General features: G+C 34.5%; 1 protein-coding gene across 1 annotated transcript in view; it reads left to right on the plus strand.

Annotated features, from left to right (window-relative positions):
• Nucleotides 1-217: 217 nt before the first annotated feature.
• Nucleotides 218-19,954, plus strand: part of SPAG6 (sperm associated antigen 6) — a 42,452-nt gene continuing 22,715 nt past the window's right edge. Inside the window, 2 exon segments of the mRNA XM_053673504.1 lie at nucleotides 218-226; nucleotides 1,137-1,320. Of these exon segments, the coding sequence (XP_053529479.1) occupies nucleotides 218-226; nucleotides 1,137-1,320 (193 nt within the window).

A 19,954-nucleotide genomic window follows, 5' to 3' on the forward strand; every position in this document is an offset into this window, starting at 1 on the left:
TTCAGAACAATTACAAAGGACACATGGACAAAGCCTAACAGGGATAGGATCAAGGGTGGGAAGTGGGGATGGCTGGAATTGGCGGTGGGGGTGGGGCATGGTGGGCAGAAAATGGAGACAATTGTACTTGAACAACAATTAAATTAAAAAAAAAGAAAGAAAACCATAATAAATATCACTGAAGTGCATATTCTAAAATTCAAACAGTTAACAGCTAATGATAGAGGTAAAACTACCTTTAAAAAGCTCTTTATGTATTAAGCTATGCATAATTATTTCCATTATAACAAATAACACTATAACAAGACTACTGCTATTGATTTCTACTCAAGTAGCAAATTAGTCTGTCAAAATAGACTTAGTATTTTGTCTAGTTGAATATTATAACTGCATTCAGATACCTTATGCCTGCTTCAGGAAATGGTAAAGATGGGGTTTTCAATAAAAATACACAAGTATTTTAAATACTTAAATGCAAATGTGTTAGTAATATCCATATTAGTAACCATTGTCAACTAAACATTTTAATTATTTTTTTAATTTTAAAGATTTTATTTATTTATCTTTAGAGGGGAAGGGAAGGAGAGAGAGAGAGAAATATCAATGTATGGTTGCCTCTTGTGGATCCTCTGCTGGGAACTGGCCTGCAACCCAGTTATGTGCCCTGACTGGGAATCGAACTGCGATTGTCTGGTTCACAAGCCACACTCAATCCACTGAGCTACACCAGCTAGGGCTAACATTTTAATTATTTTGATACAAATAATACAAAATATGTTTGTTTACTATAATCAAATTAGAAATAAAATGTCAGAGAAATAAAAGTGATTCCTTAGTGCATCTACTAAATTGGATTTTGTGGGTAAAGTTTTTATAAAAATATATTTTAATATTTCAGTTTAGTTTGAAATCAAGAACTATGTGTGCATTTTTAAGTTCTACATTTTTATGTATATTAAACTTGATAAAATGGAAAAAATCAAAATGTTGCAGGATTTTTTTTTGTATATAACAGCTGTTGAGCTTTATTATATTAATGTTATCTTTACAAAGGTTTTGGTCTATTTTAACTTTTTGTTATGTAAGTGTTCAACTCACTTTGAGTTTTGTCTCTTTTATCTGTTTTATCCTTGTAGCATTTCTACAGGAAAGCAGCTGCCTTTGTATTACAAGTAGTTGGTAAACATTCTCCTTAACTAGCTCAGGCAATAGTTGATTGTGAAACTCTGAATATGCTAGTGATATGCCTGGAAGATTTTTACCCTGGAGTCAAAGAGGCTGCAGCTTGGGCACTTGGATGTATAGCAAGACATAATGCAGGTATTGGAGCATGTTTTAAAATAGGATTATTTTAAAAGCCTAGGTGAGTTTTAGTAAAGCCTAGGTGAGTTTTTAATGATGTTTCTATATGTTATGAGAGATAAGCTCCAAATGATGCCCAGGTTGTTTGGGTTATAAATCTGTAAAAACATCTATACATTCCAGTCTTAGTTAGCAGAAGAGAAATCTGTAGATGGAAAGAGATGGTGGGGCAGGAATTGAGTGAATGACATATTAATTCTTGAAGTCCTTGGCAAATTGGTTCAGTTAAAAATTATTGTAGTTTGTCAGCCCTCAGGGTACATTGAGTCTTCACTCTTACTTATAATATAGAGTATTCCAAATTAGTCAGGAGCCATGTCATATGAGTGAGTAGTGTTGAACACATATGGACATAACTTTCCAGGACATGTTTGTATTCAGCTCATATTGGGCAGGAAGGAAGGAGAAAAAGAAGGACCACCTTTGCTTATTAACTGACAGCTCAGTGCCAGGACCTTTTTTGTGAAGGTTATGCTGACACACCTGATCAGCAAAAAATACATAGGGAACAAAACTGCCCCCACAACTTTATAGAAGTTGCTAAATAATATTAACAAATAATACAACAAGGCTATGCAGTTTAACATATGTAAAAATGACCTACTTTGTTAGTAATCAAGAACTGCTTATGAAAACTTCATAACCCCCTTTTATTACTTGGAGGAAAAAAGAGTAAAGAAGAAACAGAGCCAAGTGGCCATGAGCATTGTGGTATTAGGATGAGTTTCAGTACAAGTTTTACCATTTATTTGCTATGTGACATTGAGTATGGCTTTTAACCTTTCTGAACCTTACTTCCTCATCTACAAAAAGAGGATAACTACTTCTGGGTTACTTCAGAGATTTATTGTACATGGTCAAAGTAGCTACCTTAGAGATTTGTTGTGAGAATGATGAGATAATATATGTAAAGCACTTAGAACAGTGCTTGACACATGGTAAATATTCAAAAAATGAAAGGTATTAGTATTAATACTGAGGGTTAGAGAGAACATGATAATGTTTATAACCATTGGTGGAAACACTACAAATTGTATAAACTTGTGGAAAGTTGTTTGGTAAAAATCTAAGTCACAAAAGAGTTTATGGTTACTCTAGAAAGCCTGATTTGGGAATTGCTTTTAAGGAAATAATTCCACAGAATGAAAAACTGTATTCATGCAAATGTTATTATAACATTATTTGTAATAGCAAACCCCCAAACATTTGGCAGGAATTTAGATGTTAAATTATGGTAGTTTACTTAATAGACTCTCATTCAACAAAAAGTGATTATAAAGTAAGAAAGAACAAAATTATATATTACAATTATAATAATTAAACTTACAATTATAATAATAAAACTTATTATAAATAAGTTTTTATGTGAACATAAATTACAAAAAATACATGTTTGTATTACTAGGGTGTTAGAACGAAGGATATTTTTCTTCATTTTTCACATTTTCTTTCTTTTCTTCTTTTTTTGAAGTCTAGCTTTTTCTAAAAATTTTGTATTATTGTATTTTTTCCATTACCACGTAGTCCCCGTATACCCCTCTCACTCCAGCAATCACCTCACTGCTATCCACTTTCAAGAGTCCTTTTTCTTTTTTGCTCAACCCCTCCACTCCCTAACTTCCCTTCCCTCCAGATGTCATCTGCTCTCCATCTATGAGTGCCTCTGTTTTGCTTGTTAGTTAAGTTTGTTTCATTAGATTCCACATATGAGTGAAATCATATGGTATTTGTTTTTCTGTGACTGGCTTATTTCAGTTAGTATAATGTTCTCCAGGTCCATCCATACTGTTGCAAAGGGTAAAATTTTCTTCTTTTTTATGGCTGAGTAGAATTCCATTGAGTAACTGTCACATAGTTGTTCTACCCACTTGTCTATTGGTGGATACTTGGGCTGCTTCTGTATCTTGGTGATTGTAAATAATGCTGCAGTGAACATAGGGGTGCTTATGTTCTTTTGAATTAGTCTTTTGAGTTCCTTAGTATTTATTCCTAGAAGAGGGATTGCTGGGTCAAAAGGCAGATCCATTTCACATTTTTCAAGGTATCTCCATAGTGCTTTCTACAGGTAGTAGCTGCACTAGTCTGCATTCCCCCCAACAGTCCAAAAGATTCCCCTTTTTCCACATCCTCACTAGCACTTCTTGTTTGTTGATTTATTGATAGCCATTCTGACAGGTGAGAGATGGTATCTCATTGTGGCTTTAATTTGCATTTCTCTGATGATTAGTGACATTGAACACCTTTTCATATGCCTATTGGCCATCTATATGTCCTCTTTTCATAAGTATCTATTCAGTTCCATTGCCCATTTTTTAATTGGGTTGTTTGTTTTTTTGGTGTTGAGTTTTGTAAGTACTTTATAAATTTTGGATATTAACCCCTTATCAGATGTGTTGGCAAATATGTTCTTCCATTCTGTGGATTGTCTTTTTATTTTGTTAATGATTTTCTTTGCTGTGCAAAAACTTTTTAGTTTAATGTGGCCCCATTTATTTATTTTTCTTTTCTTTTCTTTGCCTGGGGATATATATCTATAAAAAATTGATATGAGCAATATCAGAGATTTCACTGCCTATGTTTTCTTCTAGGATTTTTATGGTTTGGGGTCTAACATTTAAGAATTTGATCCATTTTGAATTTACTCTTGTGTGTAGTATAAGAAGGTGGTCTAGTTTCATTTTACTGCATGTATCTGACCAGTTTTCCCAACATCATTTATTGAAGAAACTATCTTTAGCCCATTGTATGTGCTTGCTCTCCTGTTGAATATTAATTAACTATAAAGGTGTGGTTTTATTCCTGAGCTCTCTATTCTGTTTCATTGATCTCTGTGGCAGTTTTGATGCCAGTGCCATGCTAGTTTGATTACTATGGCCTTGTAGTATAGTTTGACATTAGGTAGCGCGATTCCTTCAACTTTGTTCTTTTTTCTCAGTATCCCTGTTGCTAAGCGGGGCCTTTTGTGGTTCATTATAAATTTTTGAAATATTTGTTCTAGTTGTATGAAATATGTCATTGGAATCTTGATAGGAATTGCATTGGACCTATAGATTGCTTTGGGGAATAGAGACATTTAAATGATGTTAATTCTTCCTACCTGTGAACACAGTATGTGCCTCCACTTATTTGTATCTTCTTCAATTTCTTCCTTCAGTGTCTTGTAATTTTCTGAGTACAGGTCTTTTACATCCTTCATTAGGTTTATTCCTAGGTATTTTATTCTTTTTGAAGTAATTGTGAATGGGACTGTTTTCTTAATTTCCCTTTCTGTTAGTTTGTTATTGGCATATAAAAATGCAACTGATTTCTGGACATTAATTCCTAGAAACATTGTATGTTTCTAGGAATTCATGTATCCTGCTACTTTGCTGAATTCATTTATCAGCTCTAGTATCTTGGTGTGAAATGTTTGGTTTGGGGTTCTCTGCCTGGGTGTTTGTTTCTGTCTTCCAAAACACTAATTCGATCCTCTGTTTTATCTAACCTACTGATTATTCCTTCCAGTGTATTATTTATTACAGATAGTGCACAGTATCATGTCCTACAAATAAGGACAATTTCACTTCCTCCTTTCCAGTTTGAATGGTTTTTACTTTTCTTCTTGTTTGATTTCTGTATCTAGGACTTCCAGTCCTATGTTGAATAAAGAGGTGAAAGTGAACATCCCTGTCTTGTTCCTGATCTTAAGGGGAACACTTGTAGTTTTTGCTCATTGAATATGATGCTGGCAGTGGGTTTGTCATATTTGGCCTTTATTATGTCTAGGTATGTTTCCTCTATTCCCATTTTGCTAAGAGTTTTTATCATAAATGGGTTCTTGATTTCATCAAAATCTTTTTCTGCATTTATTGATATGATCATGTGGTTTTTATCCTTCATTTTGTTTATGTGGTGAGTTATATTTATTGATTTGCAAATGTTGTACCATTCTTGCAATCCTGGAATAAATCCTGCTTGATCTTTTTGATATATTATTGCTCTACTTGAATTGCTAATATTTCATTGAGGATTTAGCATCTATGTTTGTCAGGGATATTGGCCTATAACTCTGTTTATCTGGTTTTGGAATTAAGATAATGCTGGCTTTGTGAAATGAGTTTGGGGGCCTTCCCTCCTCTTGGATTTTATAAAATAGTTTGAGGAGAGCTGTTATGTCTTTTCAGAATGTTTGGTAAAATTCACCTGTGAAGACATCTGGTTCAGGGCTTTTGTTTGTTGGGAGTTTTTTGATTACTACTTTAATTTCGTTAGGTGTAATTCTGTCTATTCAAATTTCCCGATTCTTCATGATTTATTTTTGTAACATTGTATGTTTCTAGGAATTCATTCATTTCATCCAGGTTGTCCAGTTTGTTGGCATATAGTTGTTCATAATATTTTCTCACAGTCCTTTGTATTTCTTTGTTGTCAGTTGTTACTTCTCTTCTTTTACTTCTGATTTTATTTATTTGGGTCATTTCTTTTTTTCTTGTTGAGTCTGGTTAAAGGTTTGTCAATCTGGTTTATCTTTTCAAGAAACCAGCTCCTGGTTTCAATGACCTTTTATATTGTTTTTTAGACTCTAATTCATTTATTTCTACTCTGATCTTTATTATTTCTTCCTTTCTACTCACTTTGTGCTTCATTTGTTGTTCTTTTTCAAGTTCCTTTATGCGTAAAGTTAGATTGTTTATTTGAGCTTTTACTTGTTTTTTTGAGCTAGGCCTGTAATGCTATGAATTTTCCTCTATAATTGCTTTCCCAGTGTCCCACAGATTTTGGGTTGTTGTGTCCTCAATTTTGATTTGCTTCAAGGTATCTTTTGATTTCTTCCTTGATCTATTTTTGACCCCCTTGTAGTTTAATAACATGTTATTTAGTGTCCATGCCTTTGTATGTTTTTTCAGTGTTCTTCTTGTGATTGATTTCAGTTTTATAGCATTGAGGTCAGAGAAGGTGGTGGACATGATTTCAATCTTCTTAAATATATTGAGACTTGTTTTGTGTCCTAACATGTGGTTTGTCCTAGAAAACATTCCATGTACACTTGAAAAGTATGTATAGTCTGTTGCTTTGGGGTGAAATGCTTTGAAGATATCAAATAAATCCATTTGATCTAGTGCATAATTTAAGACCACTGTCTCCTTGTTGGTTTTCTGCCTGGAAGATCTATCCATTAAAGTCAATGGTGTGTTAAAAATCCCCAACCATGACTTTATTTCTGTTGATCTCTCCCTTTATGTCTATCAAGATTTGCTTTACATAGTTAGGTGCTCCTATGTTGGGTACATAAATGTTTACTAGAGTTATATTCTCTTGTTGCATTGTTCTCTTTATCATTATGTAGTGTCCTTCTTTGTCTCTTACTATAGCCTTGGTTTTAAAGTTTCTTTTGTCAGATATAAGTTTTTTTCTTCTCTATTTGCATGAAATATCTTTTTCCATCTCTTTACTTTTTGTCTGTGTGTATCTTTCAATCTGAAATGGGTCTCTTGGAGGCAGCATATATATGGGTATTGTTTTCTTGTCCATTCATCTACCTGATGTCTTTTGGTCAGAGCATTTAAGCCATTTACATTTAAGGTGATTATGGATAGATACATATGTAGTGCCATTTTATTATTAGACTGTTTTCCTCTGTTTTTTTTCTTTCTTTCTCTTTTTATTCTTCTTAAAGAAAGCCCTTTAACATTTGTTGCAGTACTGGTTTGGTGTTAACTCCTTTAGCTTTTTCTTGTCTGGGAAGTTTCTTATTTCTCCTTCAATTTTCAATGAGAGCCTTGCAGGGTAAAGTAGCCTTGGTCATAGGTCCTTGCTTTTCATCACCTTGAATATTTCAAGCCACTCCCTTATGGTCTGAAATATTTCTGTTGAGTATCAGATGCCAGTGTAATTAATGCTCCCTTGTTGGTTACTACCTGCTTTTCTCTTGTGGCTTTTAGGATTCTCTCCTTGTTTTTAAGTCTTGTCATTTTAATTATGATGTGTCTTGGTGTTAGCCTCTTCGGGTCCAATTTTTTTAGGAGTCTCTGAGCTTCCTAGACTTGTGTGACTTTTTCCTTCATCAGATTAGGGAAGTTTTTGGTCATTATTTCTTCAAATAGTTTCTTGATCCCTTTTTTTCTCTCTTCTCCTTCTGGTATTCCCATGATGTGGATGTTGTCATACCTCATGTTGTTCAAAAAATGTTTCTTAAGCTCTCTTCCTTTAAAAAAAATTTTTTCCTGCTCTGCCTGGGTGTTTGTTTCTGTCTTCCAAAACACTAATTCAATCCTCTGTTTTATCTAACCTACTGATTATTTCTTCCAGTGTATTATTTATTACAGATAGTGCATCTTTTATTTCTGACTGGTCCTTTTTATGGTTTCTATGTCTTTGTTTATGCTGTTGAGTATGAAAAATTATTATCATTATTCTAAACTCTATATCTGATAAATTGCTCACCCCTAATACTTCTAGTTCTTCTGGAGAATTCTCTTGTTTTTTTTTTTTATTTGTGGCCTCTTTCTTTATCTTCCCATTTTGGCTGCTTCTTTGTATTTTCTTAGTTGCTAAACTAATCAGCCATTAAACATGATTGGCTGCTAATCTAATGAAGCTGTAATCAGCAGTTGAGTTTAAGCACCACAGGATGGGGCAGAGTAATTCCTATGGGTGAAGCTATTGCTTCCCCTCAGGCTGATGCTATTTGGAAAGGAGTAGTCTGCCTGAGAAAGCCAGCTTATGCAGTATGGGGAATGACACAGCACATGGATCCTGGTAGCTGTTCCTTTAGTTCTCTCACCAGAGCCACCAGCCCTAGCCTTGCCTCAATGGTCTCTAGTCCCCTCTGCCCTCCTTCTGCTGGAGCCCAGGGTAACTGGCTACAAACAAAATTTTGTGCATTGGCCCTTTAAGAGGCTCTTTGCATCTCTAGCCATTTCTCCCTGGCAGACAGGAGCCCTGCTGCTTTTCACAGCTGGATGTTATCTGGGTTCCTTTCTGGCTCCAATGCTGTAGGTTGGGATGTCCTGCTTGGGGTTAGACTCCACAGTCTTTAGGGGGACCTCCCTGGCCACTGAACTATCCCTCCAGAACTACAGATGCCATCCTTTGGAGCCCAGCCAGCCCTCTCATGTCTCCATACTCCCTGCCAGTCATGTTATGGTGAACCATTTTTTTTTCTCTATGCATGGTTATAAGGCTTCTCTCCAGCTAGTGTTCAATTGGTTATTCAGAATGCTTTCTCTGCAATTCAGTTATAATTGCTGATTTGTCCTGGGAGGAGGTTAATGAAGCTTCCACTTATTTCTCCACCATCTTGGATTCTCCCAGATTTTTTATGTATATGTATGTATAAAATAATAGCTGCCATTTACTGAGTAATTAGTATATGCCTGGCTCTATACAGTGTGCTTTAGATACAGTATCTCATTTTGATTATGCTACTCTTATGGTAGGTATTACTCTCTGTGTTAAACAAAGGAAGAAAATGGAACTTAGAGAGGATACCTGAAATTATAATAAGGGCAGACATAGGATTTGAGGCTAAATCTGTCTGAATCCCAAGCCCATGTTAACCACTTTGCCATACAGCTTCACTAAACACTTCTTGAATGAGCATTAAAGAAGGAATTCAAACAGAAACAGTAAGAAGTTCTCTAATGGTTATGTTTCATTTGGCTCTAAAATGGTGACACTATTAGATACATAAAACGAATAAAATGATATAAAAGTATTGAGAAAGTACACTACTGTCATGCTTAGAATGATTCAGAATTAGTGTATTAGATTATTTCCTTAATATCTGGATTTTTGTTTTCTAGATAGGTTCTCCTTGGGACTATTGCTTAATACATGATGATTGAAAAAACTAATATAGTGTTTTAAATTGCAAGCTGGTTATCATGGAGAAATGACATGGAAAAAACTTAATTTTTTTAATGTCAGAGAATTTTATGGCAAACAAATTATACTGAGTTGTCTAAAAAGTCTATGTTTTTTTCTGTAAAATAAAAGACATGTTTTTCATTTTTACCAATAACTTTATTGATTTGGACAGTTTGAGTGTGTTGGTTATCTCCCACATGGTATAACATTGATTGTTATCTATTAATGTCTCAATTTGATTGCTATCAACTTTAACTGGTTTACTTAACTGTGGAGCATCATCCAGTGAGAGATTTCCAGTATGAAACTTTGCAAACCACTTTTGACATGTTTGATCAGTCACAGCACCTTCTCCATATGCTGCACAATTGAGTTTCAATTGTGTTTTTACCTTTCTTGAAATAATAAAGCATAATATGCCAAAATGTTGCTTATTTTCTTCCATCTTCACTATTAAATATCTACACAAAAATTCACCAATTTTGATGTTCTTTTAAATGCATGCTGATATAACAACTGTCGCAATACATTCTAACAAAATTGTTTTCAATGAAGTTAAAGACAATTAAAGGCTACTGAAGCCATTTATGGAAAAAAAACAAATGAACTTTTTGGGCAACCAGTGATATGAGTATTTCAAAGGGTGGTGCAAAAGAGCTTTGAGGGACAACTGTACAGGTACTTTCTCAGGCAGGTACCCATTGATATCCTTTCCATACCTCTTTTTTCTTCAGTTTAAGGCTAAATGAATGGTTTTTAAATAGAATGTTTTAGGGATTAGATTCCAATTTTTTGCTATAATCTGGTTTCCACATGGAATTCTCTCTGTAATTTCAGTATTTCATGGTACTTAAAGGCCTGGGACTCAGAAGCTCCCAGAAGAGATTACCGCATAGGTTTCTCTGAAAGAAGAGGAAATGTTATTAGTAAGAAATAAAACAAGTCATCATTCACATCCTGAACATCAGTGGAAATAGAAGATTTACCTCCAAATAACCTGGTTTGTTTCTTGACAAAAATGGAATAGATTGAGATTAATGGGAGGATATTCATTCAGTATTTTCTTCTTAGTGAGGAAATGTTTAAGAAGTTTAAGAAATATAAATTTCCAATAGAGATGCAAAAGAAAGTGTATCTTTAAAGGCATTAGAAGGAAAAGATTTTGTGTATAGGAAATAAAAATAAAGTAAGCAGCCCCAGCTCAGTGGATTGAACACTGGCTGAAAAACCAAAGGGTTACCAGTTTGATTCCTAGTTGGAGCACATGCCTGGGTTGTGGGCCAGGTCCCTAGTAGGGGAGGGGCAAGAGGTAACCACACACTGATGTTTCTCTTCCTCTCTTTTTCCCTCCCTTCCCCTCTCTCTAAAATTAAATAAATAAAAATCCTTTAAAAAATAAAGTAAGCATGCAGTTAGTAGAGGAGACAATGAATAGGAATCATCTGATTTTTCCTTCTTTGAAAAATACAATTTAAGTCTACACTTAGGTATAGCTTTTAAAGCATTTTACTGATAATCAAAGGGAACTGGGGGCTAACAACCAGAAATGACAGGTTTTAAAAAAATTCTGTGCAAATTGCATCATTAAATTTCCATGATTAAGCCACCAGTTATTAAACACAGTTCATAATATGTACCTCTTCCTTTGAAAATAAATAATTTCTTTGTGTTTTTCCTGCTCCTTAATAAATAAAGACTGAGGTAGAATTCTTTTCATGTTGGTTGTCTCTCTTTTTCCTTGTTTCTGTACTCTTTCACTCTATAGAATCATTCTAATCAATGTCAAATCTCTCAGTGTTTCTAAAGGTTAGTCGTGGTTTTTGGAGATACAAGTAGTGAGGCAAAGGGGATGGAAGTGTGAGAGGTAAGGCAGAAGGAACCATGGCTCTGTGGAGCCACAGTGCTTCCTCTGTGAGGGCCCCAGAAAGTTGCTTCACCCTACTCAAGGTCCTCCTTCTCTCCTCCCACCTGGCAACTTCTGTCTGCCTGCCTTGTTACTCTGGAGCACAACAGCTTTATGGAGGAGTAATTCCAATGAACTTGTGTTAAGAGTGTGGCAGCAATTAGAGTACTTAGTGAGGTGAGAGCAATAGCTTGACTGAAAGTGTGAGGAAGGAGGAACTATATAAGTGTGTTTTGTATTAACAATCTTTCACATTTGACCTCAAAAATAAGTTTTAAGTATTTATTTTGGGAGCTTTAGCTAAAAATCCTGTCTTTTGTCAACCTGGTCTCACAAATTTTGGCTGTTCTCAAGCCTGGCAAACAGTAATACATTTGATAAGGTGTTATAAAACATTTTAGTTATTGATATAATTGTTCTATATTATAGATGAGGAAACTGAAATAGAGAGGTTAAAGGATTTATTTTGGTCAGACAGCAATTAATGGTGGAACTGGTGGAACTCAAAACCTCTCAGAAATTTTTTCATTTTTATAGTGTAAGAAAGGAAAGTGTATGAGAGCTCATCATTCTTTGTTTTAATTTCCTTCTTGTATTTGAACGTCTTACCAGATACCTCTGTTTTAATCCCTGATGGCTGGTTTCCACATGTGTAACTATTCTTTCTCCTGTAGACCTGATTTATGCCCTTTGGACCTAAATCAAGTGAGAAATTTCCATGCCAGCTCAGTAGCAGTTCAGAGATGAGATCACAGCAGCCAAAGATGAGCAGCACTTCCAGGAAATGGATGGTTTGGACACTACAGAAACATGTAGTAAAGGGTATCCTATTTACTAAATAAGTAATGTAAGGAAGGAATCCAGACAGAGCTGGCCCGCCCATTTATTTTTATCTTGTATAGAATGATGAAATGATTAAAGGAGATAGCAATTTAAAAATTCAGAAGTTTTGCAAATATTCTTCTCATGCCATTCAGGGCACCTATATGTAAATACCAATATCCTAAATGGTGTGGAACAGATTTAGGAAGCAGTAATTAACTTTTTAAAAATCCACATGTTACTAAGAGATATCTGGATTAACATTGTAGTGCATGTCTTAGAGTAAGTAAGGATGTACTGGAGAAGGGGACAAGAGCCCTGCAATTAAAAATTATTTCAAAACCCTACAGACAACTTTCTTTATAGGTGCCTACAGATAGTGTTGATTTTTGTACCATCTTATTATTCTTATCAATATAACTTTTTTTTAATGAGGAAGGATTGAGAAACACAAGCATAGAAGCAAATGATGTTTATGGGATTACATATATTATACCTATTTTTATCCTAATATTTATTTCCAAAAATACTCTTCTGTTTACTCAGGACTTGGTGAAAAAGAGAAAGTGAATATAAATGTCCCTAATATGTTCTTTGGGCATAGAAGCCAAATGTGTTTAACAAAATAACATTTTAATTATAACTTTATTCAGTAGTTATCTAATTTGTTAGTCATTTTTGGGGTTAGTTTGTATGCTAGTAAAAAAATATGTTGTAAATCCTTCTGTATTTTCATTTATTGTAATTTGAGTATCTGAAACACTTAGCCCTCTACCCAAAACAGTGCTTCCTCTGCCTGATGGCCCCTAACATTCTTTCAGTCTGAGGCTTTGTTTCCTGTTTAGTGCAAATACCTATGTGAGAAATGTCACTAAATGTGTGTGTTGAGTGAATAGAGGGAAAAGTATTTGTATCCTAGTGGTTTCATAAACCAAGTTTGAAAGGTGCATTGTAACGTATTTTTAAAATTTGAACAAAATAGTTTCTCAAACTTTATTTTCCAGTCACCAGTGTTTAGATCCTCCTAATATCTTTTAAGTATTGAGGGGAAACACATTTTCGTGTATATTTTACATTAGAATTTCTAGAAATACATTGGGCATAGTATACTTGACTGAAATTTTAAAGTACTACAATTAAGCATTTCACAAACATCTACAAGAGACTAGCTATTAAAAGTTTAGGATTTTGTTAGCATAAGAATTATACTTTGACATTAGTCATGTTCATTATCTTATCTTGCCAAATTTTTGAGGTTTATGTCTAAAAGAAAATAGTTGCTGTATAATTACTATGTTATGTAATGAATTTGCACAGTTAATTTGGAGGGCTTACTTTGTCCTTATCTGTGGTTTCAGATGAATGAAGCAATTTGCTATAAAAATATAGTATAAGTTAATTGCATCATATCATTTTGATCCAGATAGAACCTCTGGCCTTGAAGAGGTATTAACTGTAAATGTTTAACCATTTGTGTCATTCTCTATCTCTCCTTTGATTTCACACCACAGTTTTACCAATATGGTAAACAGTAGTCACATATTACTTGAATTGTGACTAGAGTACCTAAGGAAGTTTTAAATTTTATTTACTTTTAATTAATATAAATTAAAAAATTGATGACCTGTTATTGGAACTTTTTTAGGTATTGATTGGAACAAAGGGTATGTGAACCTGCTTTTTAAACTAAACTTTTCGAAATCTAAATAGAGATTGAGTATTCCAATGAAAATATAGCAGATTAATTGAGATGTGCTGTAAGTACACAATACACATGGGATTTCTAAGGCTTGGCATGAAAATAATGTGCAATATCTCATTAAAATTTTAAAATATTATTTACATGTTAACATTATAATATTTTACATATCTTATGTTAAATAATGCATGTTATTAAAATTAATTTCATTTATTTCTTTTTACTTTTTAATAGTCACTAGAAAACTTTATATTATATATGTGGCTCATGTTCCTATTGTACAGCACTGACTTAGAATTACTGCAACTACACTTTGTAGTTTTTTGTCAAAAGGCAATATGGTAGTAATTCTGTGGTCTAAAAAGACACTTAATATTCATGTTTATTAATCAGTGTAATTCTATCACAGTTTTAACTCACTGTTGCAGACAGTAAGTCAAGGAATGTGGAACTGAAAATACCATTTGGGGAGAAGTAAATGATGATTCAACTTTAAGCAATTACTTACTGGACATAAGGGCTAAAATAAACTTTATAAGGTAAATGGCCAAACTGCCACATTCAAACATTGTCCGTTGGGACATATACTGATATGTGCCGTTTGGAAACAATATTGCAATGCACATTAAGTTGACCTATATGAAATTACCTATATTTGACTGGTTTTGACTTAACTGCAGTCTCATGTTAGTTTAATCTAAAAATATCAAGGACCTCAAAAAATGTCAATATTCTTCCCCTCAGTAATTTCACTTCAAGGCCTCTATCTTAAGTAAATACACACATACATACATAGGTATATTTGTATAACCTGTGGAGTTGTATATGTATGTATATCCCATGGTAGCCACCCTCCAAGATGCCCCTCAAAGATCCTGGGTCCTTGTATTCATATCCTTACACAGTCCTCTTCCAGGTTGAGCAGGATTGGTCTGTGTAACCACTAGAATACAGCAGAAGTGATGGTGTGTCACTTTTGAGATTAGACGACCAGATATAAACCAACAAGACTTCTGTCCTGGGATCTCCTTCTTTTCTGCCTCACTCTCTTGCTCTCTTACTCTACTCTCCACATCTCTTCACTTGCTTGGGGGAAAGCCAGCTACTAAGACATGAGGACACTCAGGCAGCCTATGAAAAGGTCCATGTGGTGAGGACCTAAGGTCTCCAACAACCAGCAAGAAATTCAGCTTTCCAACAATTACATGAGTGAGCTTGGGATCAGACCTTCCCCAAATTGTGCCTTCAAATGACTTGCAACCCCAGCTGACTGTGACATCAACTTCATGAGAAACTCTGAGCCACAACCATCCAGCAAGGCTGCTCCTGGATTCCTGACCCACAGGAAATGTGAGATAATAAATTATATTGTTTTAAGGTGTTGACTTTCGGTCATTTGTTACATAACAATGGATAACTAATGCATGATGCTAATGCACAAAGAGGTTCACTATATCATATTTTATAATGGCAATCCCAAAGCAAACCAAGCAATGACCTAGAGGAGGAGAATCACTAAGTATATTTATGGTATATTTACTCGGTGGAATATTATATAGTTATTAAAAATGTTGGGCTGGCTTCATCTTCAGAAATAAAAGTAGACAGTGGAAGCCCACAGGTAGTTTCAAGGAACTACTCAGAAGGAGTAGCACTAACAACTGCTGACCAGGGACCACTTTTGTAAAAATACCATGTAAACTTTCTAACTATCCAATATCTCATATCTGTCTCCCTTTTCTATTTCCTCTTTCTTTTGGGTGTTCTTGCAGAGAATCCCACCAGTAGCCCTTTGCTATTGAGCCTCCTCCATTAGCCTGAGTTACTTGAGGGCAGGGACTTCTCTGAAACTGGGCTCGGGCAAAATGTAAATGCCAGTGAAGTTTGAACAATAAAATATGAATTTTCCACTTAAGTTTTTGTTAAGCAGAACACAAAATTACAGGTAGGGTGAAAATACAACTATGATTGCAATGTCATGTCAGGCAAGCGAAAAACAAATGTAAAAATTTCTAGGTACAAAAAGTATATTTTATAAAGCTCTGATACCGAATAATTCATTTTCTTCACTAGAAGAGCACTCCAAACTCTCTACTTTTGTCTTATTCTATTCAGCTTAGTCTCAGCTATTAAGTAGTTATAAGTCAAAAATTGAAAATTGATAAAATTGGGGTTTTAAAAATTGCGTAAATCTTATGCTACCTATTATCTTCCAAGGCCATACTCAAGTCTTTATCTTTTCCTACCTTCTGTTTCTCTCATCTCCACTTCTTCGCATATTTTGAAGTTCTTTTATACTTGAGCCCTGTAACAGTGTGCCTTCCATTCCAGCTAATTGTAATTTCTTACAAAGGTCCCATTAATTTCAGATCAGTGGCTCATTTGACTTACTTGACTTTTTAAAAGAGCCAGAATTACTCAACCTTCAAAGCATATGTATGTATGTATGTATGTATGTATGTATATATGTATGTTAACCCTTAATCTCTCCAACGCTCAACCCATCCATGTATAAGGGTTAGAGCAGTGGCTCTGAAGACTGGGTGAAGAAAAGTGGTGTGGAAATGATGAGAATAGGAAAAAATGACATTTGCAAGGCTGGTGGGAAGAAGATAGATAAAAATTATATATTAGACTTTTTCATAATAATATGCAGATTTTCTCCAACCTTTGCTCCTTCCCATCTGAAATTGGAGATACCAATTTCTTAGCTCAGAATTATAGCTATAATGAGCATTATCTAGGGGAGGATGTTGCCTCTGTCAGATGTGCTGGTGAAAAATCAAAGGGTTATGGTAGCCAGTCTTCAGGATGGCCCTTCAGTGTTGCCTACTTCCTTTTATTCACATCCTTATGTAGTTTTCTCCTACACTGTACCAATGAAATATAGCAGAAATGATGGTATATCACTTCTGAGATTAGAGTATAAAAGACTGCAGCTTTTGCCTTGGTTTCTCTCTTCTGGATTATTCATTTTGGTGCAGGCTTGATCTTGAACAGCCTGTGGAAAGGCCCCCAAAATGAGAAGGAACTCAGAGGAGTGTGGTTGGGAGCAGGTATTCTAGAGTCCCAGTCAAGACTACAGCCCCATCTTGACTACAGCCTAGTGGGAGGTCACAGATCTAACCACCCAGCTAAGCTGCTCCCAGGTTCCTGACCTACAAGACACTATGAGATAATAAATGTTTCCTATTTTAGGCTGCTGAGTTTGGTGTCATTTGTTGCAGAGCAATAGATAACTAAACCAGTTGTAAACAGCTGGGTTAGACCAAAAACTAGACAAATTTCTTCTACTTTGGAAGTGACATTCCTAAAATCATATCGGAATGTGGTCAGTATATAAACAGGTTTGGCAATTGCAACAGCATATTTACTTTTACTACAATTTCATAAAATCATGAAAACTTTGGCTGAATAGGGTGACTGATTATTATAACATTAACATCATAAATGGTAGCCAAATTTTAAATGGTTTTTAGGACTGCTTTCTTTCACAAAGGTTTTGAAGCAATATAACTATGTGTTTTAAAGCTAGATGCAAAAACTAGCTTATTTTTAAAACTGATCAATAGGACCACCTAAGTGCAGAGAAATGATGATTTGTGACTTTCTTTTGCTTTTTAATGAAACAAAATATAACTTTGTAGGGTTTTGGAACAGTGAGTTAAAAGTAGTACTTGAAAAAATAAATTAAAAAGCAATAAAATTAATAGAAATTAAAATTCTTGAGGTGTTTGTTTGATTATTTTTGAATTTATGCTAAATACATACATAGATATACTGCCTTCCTTTATTCCTTCCTTTTGGAGAGTCTCTTCATTGTGAGTTCTTTTCATCATTTCTCATTTTGGATCAGTTAATTTTTCTTTAATTTTTTCCTGTGTCTTCCTTGTAAGGCAAAAAATTAGTTGAGATTAATATGTTTAGATTAATCCTTTTTTTAAAGGCCAAGTTTTGGGTTTTCCTCAATTTCTCCTGTGAATTTTCTTATATAACCAGTAGAGTGGTTCTTCCTTTATGACTCAAGAACATGACCACGAAAACAAGAATCAAAGGTAGCCCCTCCCACAGGCTGGTTTAGAAGGTGTGAGGTGTAAGCCTAAGTGTTTTATTTGGCCTGCACTATGCTCTTTAAAAAAAGGTGTTGGCAACACTTAAAAACCAGGCAATTTCACATTAAAAGTCAAATTTCTGGCTTGTCTTGAAAAATCAGAAAATCTGACAACAGTAGGCCTATATTCCTACATGGCCCCACAGGGCTGAAGCTGAGTAACTCCTATTCCTTGTAGCTGGTGCCTAAACTTTTCCAGTGTACTGCTGTTCCTCCAATGGATATTTTTCTTTTCTTTTTTATATTTATTGATTTTTAAAGAGAGAGGAAGGGGAAGAGAGAAAGAATTAGAGCGAGAAATATCAGCTTGTTGTTTCACTTATTTGTACATTTGAATCCGCAGCCTTGGTGTATTAGGATGAAGCTCTAACCAACTGAGCTACTGGGCCAGAGCTCCTAACTGGGTATTTTTCTTACACCCTCTGGCTTCTCTATTCTAGTTACTTACCTGGGTCTTGTGGACATTTTAGTTTACTGCTCTTAATCTTAACAAACAACTAGCCATTAATAACAGTTAAGAGGCAGGAATAAGGCCATTGTGAGAATCACTAAAGCAAAATTACTTTTGTCTGATTTATCTAGCTTTACCTGTTATAGTCATGCTTATTATACATCGATGGGCATTTCTGTCTGTGCTCTTCTCTTCTAGTCAGTATGAAATCATTTCTAACATCCCATTCATCTAGCTTTAGATAATACTAATTTTATAAATGTTGATTTTTAAAATCCTCTTTCATTTGTGTCTCCTTTTGTTTTAAAATTAAATCTAAAGTTATACTGATCTTTGTTGATTATTCTAAATTGAAGATTCTGATCTGTTTAAATGTAACACTTCACGCCTGTTAGTGAGTGACAACTGCAAGGTCACGTTTTTTTTCTAGAGGAGGGAAAAACCCTTGAAAACAAAACCCCATGTTCTGAGAGCAGCATAGAATAAAATTCTTAAGAAAAAAAGCAACTGTCTAAGAAGCAAAGAGTTGTTACCCCCCAAATTTCACATTATTAATATTTACAGAGTTTTATGCATATAAGCCTCATAAATGTCATTAGAAAGAACCATAGAAAAACCAAGACAGGACTGTAATAGATGACCCCACCACCATCTCTACCGCAGTCCTATGGAGGAGGCTGCCTCAGTTTCTTCACTCAACAATTCATGAGGTCCAATAGCACTAGTTATTTTTTACTGAAAATAGCTGACCATCAAATTGGAGAACTTGATAGTCAATTGTATACAATGTATGCTTTTAAAATTATTTTTAATTAGGAATGTGCTATTAGATATCTTATTCTCTCTGACAATTTACAATCTAAAAACATGAAAAATGATGAATAAACTTTAACATCTAACAATGTAATATTTTAACAAATGTAATAAAGACATGGATTAAGGCAAGAGGGAAAGTATGAAAAAGTAAATGGATAGTATTTTTAGTGTATGTTAGTAATTCTTTAAAAATAATTATATACTCTTTCCTAATGTTTTCTTTAAAGAACACATACATTCCCACCATTTTCTGCTATATTGAGAAATAAGCTAACATGTTTATTTGTCTTTTATAATAGTAATGTTAATATAGTTAGCCTTAGCAGTAGCTATACATGTGGACAGAAAAAGTTCATATTTCTTTTATTTTTTAAAAATATGTAATCACGCCCTGGCTGGTATAGCTCAGTGGATTGAGCGTGGGCCTGCGAACCACACGATCGCGGTTCGATTCCCAGTCAGGGCACATGCTTGGGTTGCAGGCCGGTTCCCTGCAGGCCAGTTCCCAGCAGGGGACGCAAGAAAGGCAACCATACATTGATGTTCCTCTCTCTCTTTCCTTCCCCCCTTCCCCTCTAAAGATAAATAAATAAAAAAATTAAAAAAAATGTAATCACATAGAAGACAATTTGGCAAATGGAGAAGAAAAATATATCACTAATAGTAACACCAACCCAGTATAATTTCCATAGACATCTTGGTGTAACATACAGCTTTTTACTCTGCATTTGTTTTTGCATAACTACTACTAGTCTTGCTTGTTATTAATAATATATAATTATGTCAGCTGTTATGCACAATAGAAGGTGTATTTTTAAAGAATAAATCTTCTTGAAGATTCACTTTGAATTTAAAATAAGACTAAGATATTTTCAGGCATAAAAGATAAATTATTGACTCATTGCTTTTTTTTTGTCAAATCTTTTCTGAACATCTGAATCT

This window comes from Artibeus jamaicensis, unplaced genomic scaffold, assembly GCF_021234435.1.
Source record: "Artibeus jamaicensis isolate MK-2021 breed Jamaican fruit bat unplaced genomic scaffold, CSHL_Jam_final contig_867, whole genome shotgun sequence".
Taxonomy (NCBI): Eukaryota; Metazoa; Chordata; class Mammalia; order Chiroptera; family Phyllostomidae; genus Artibeus; species Artibeus jamaicensis.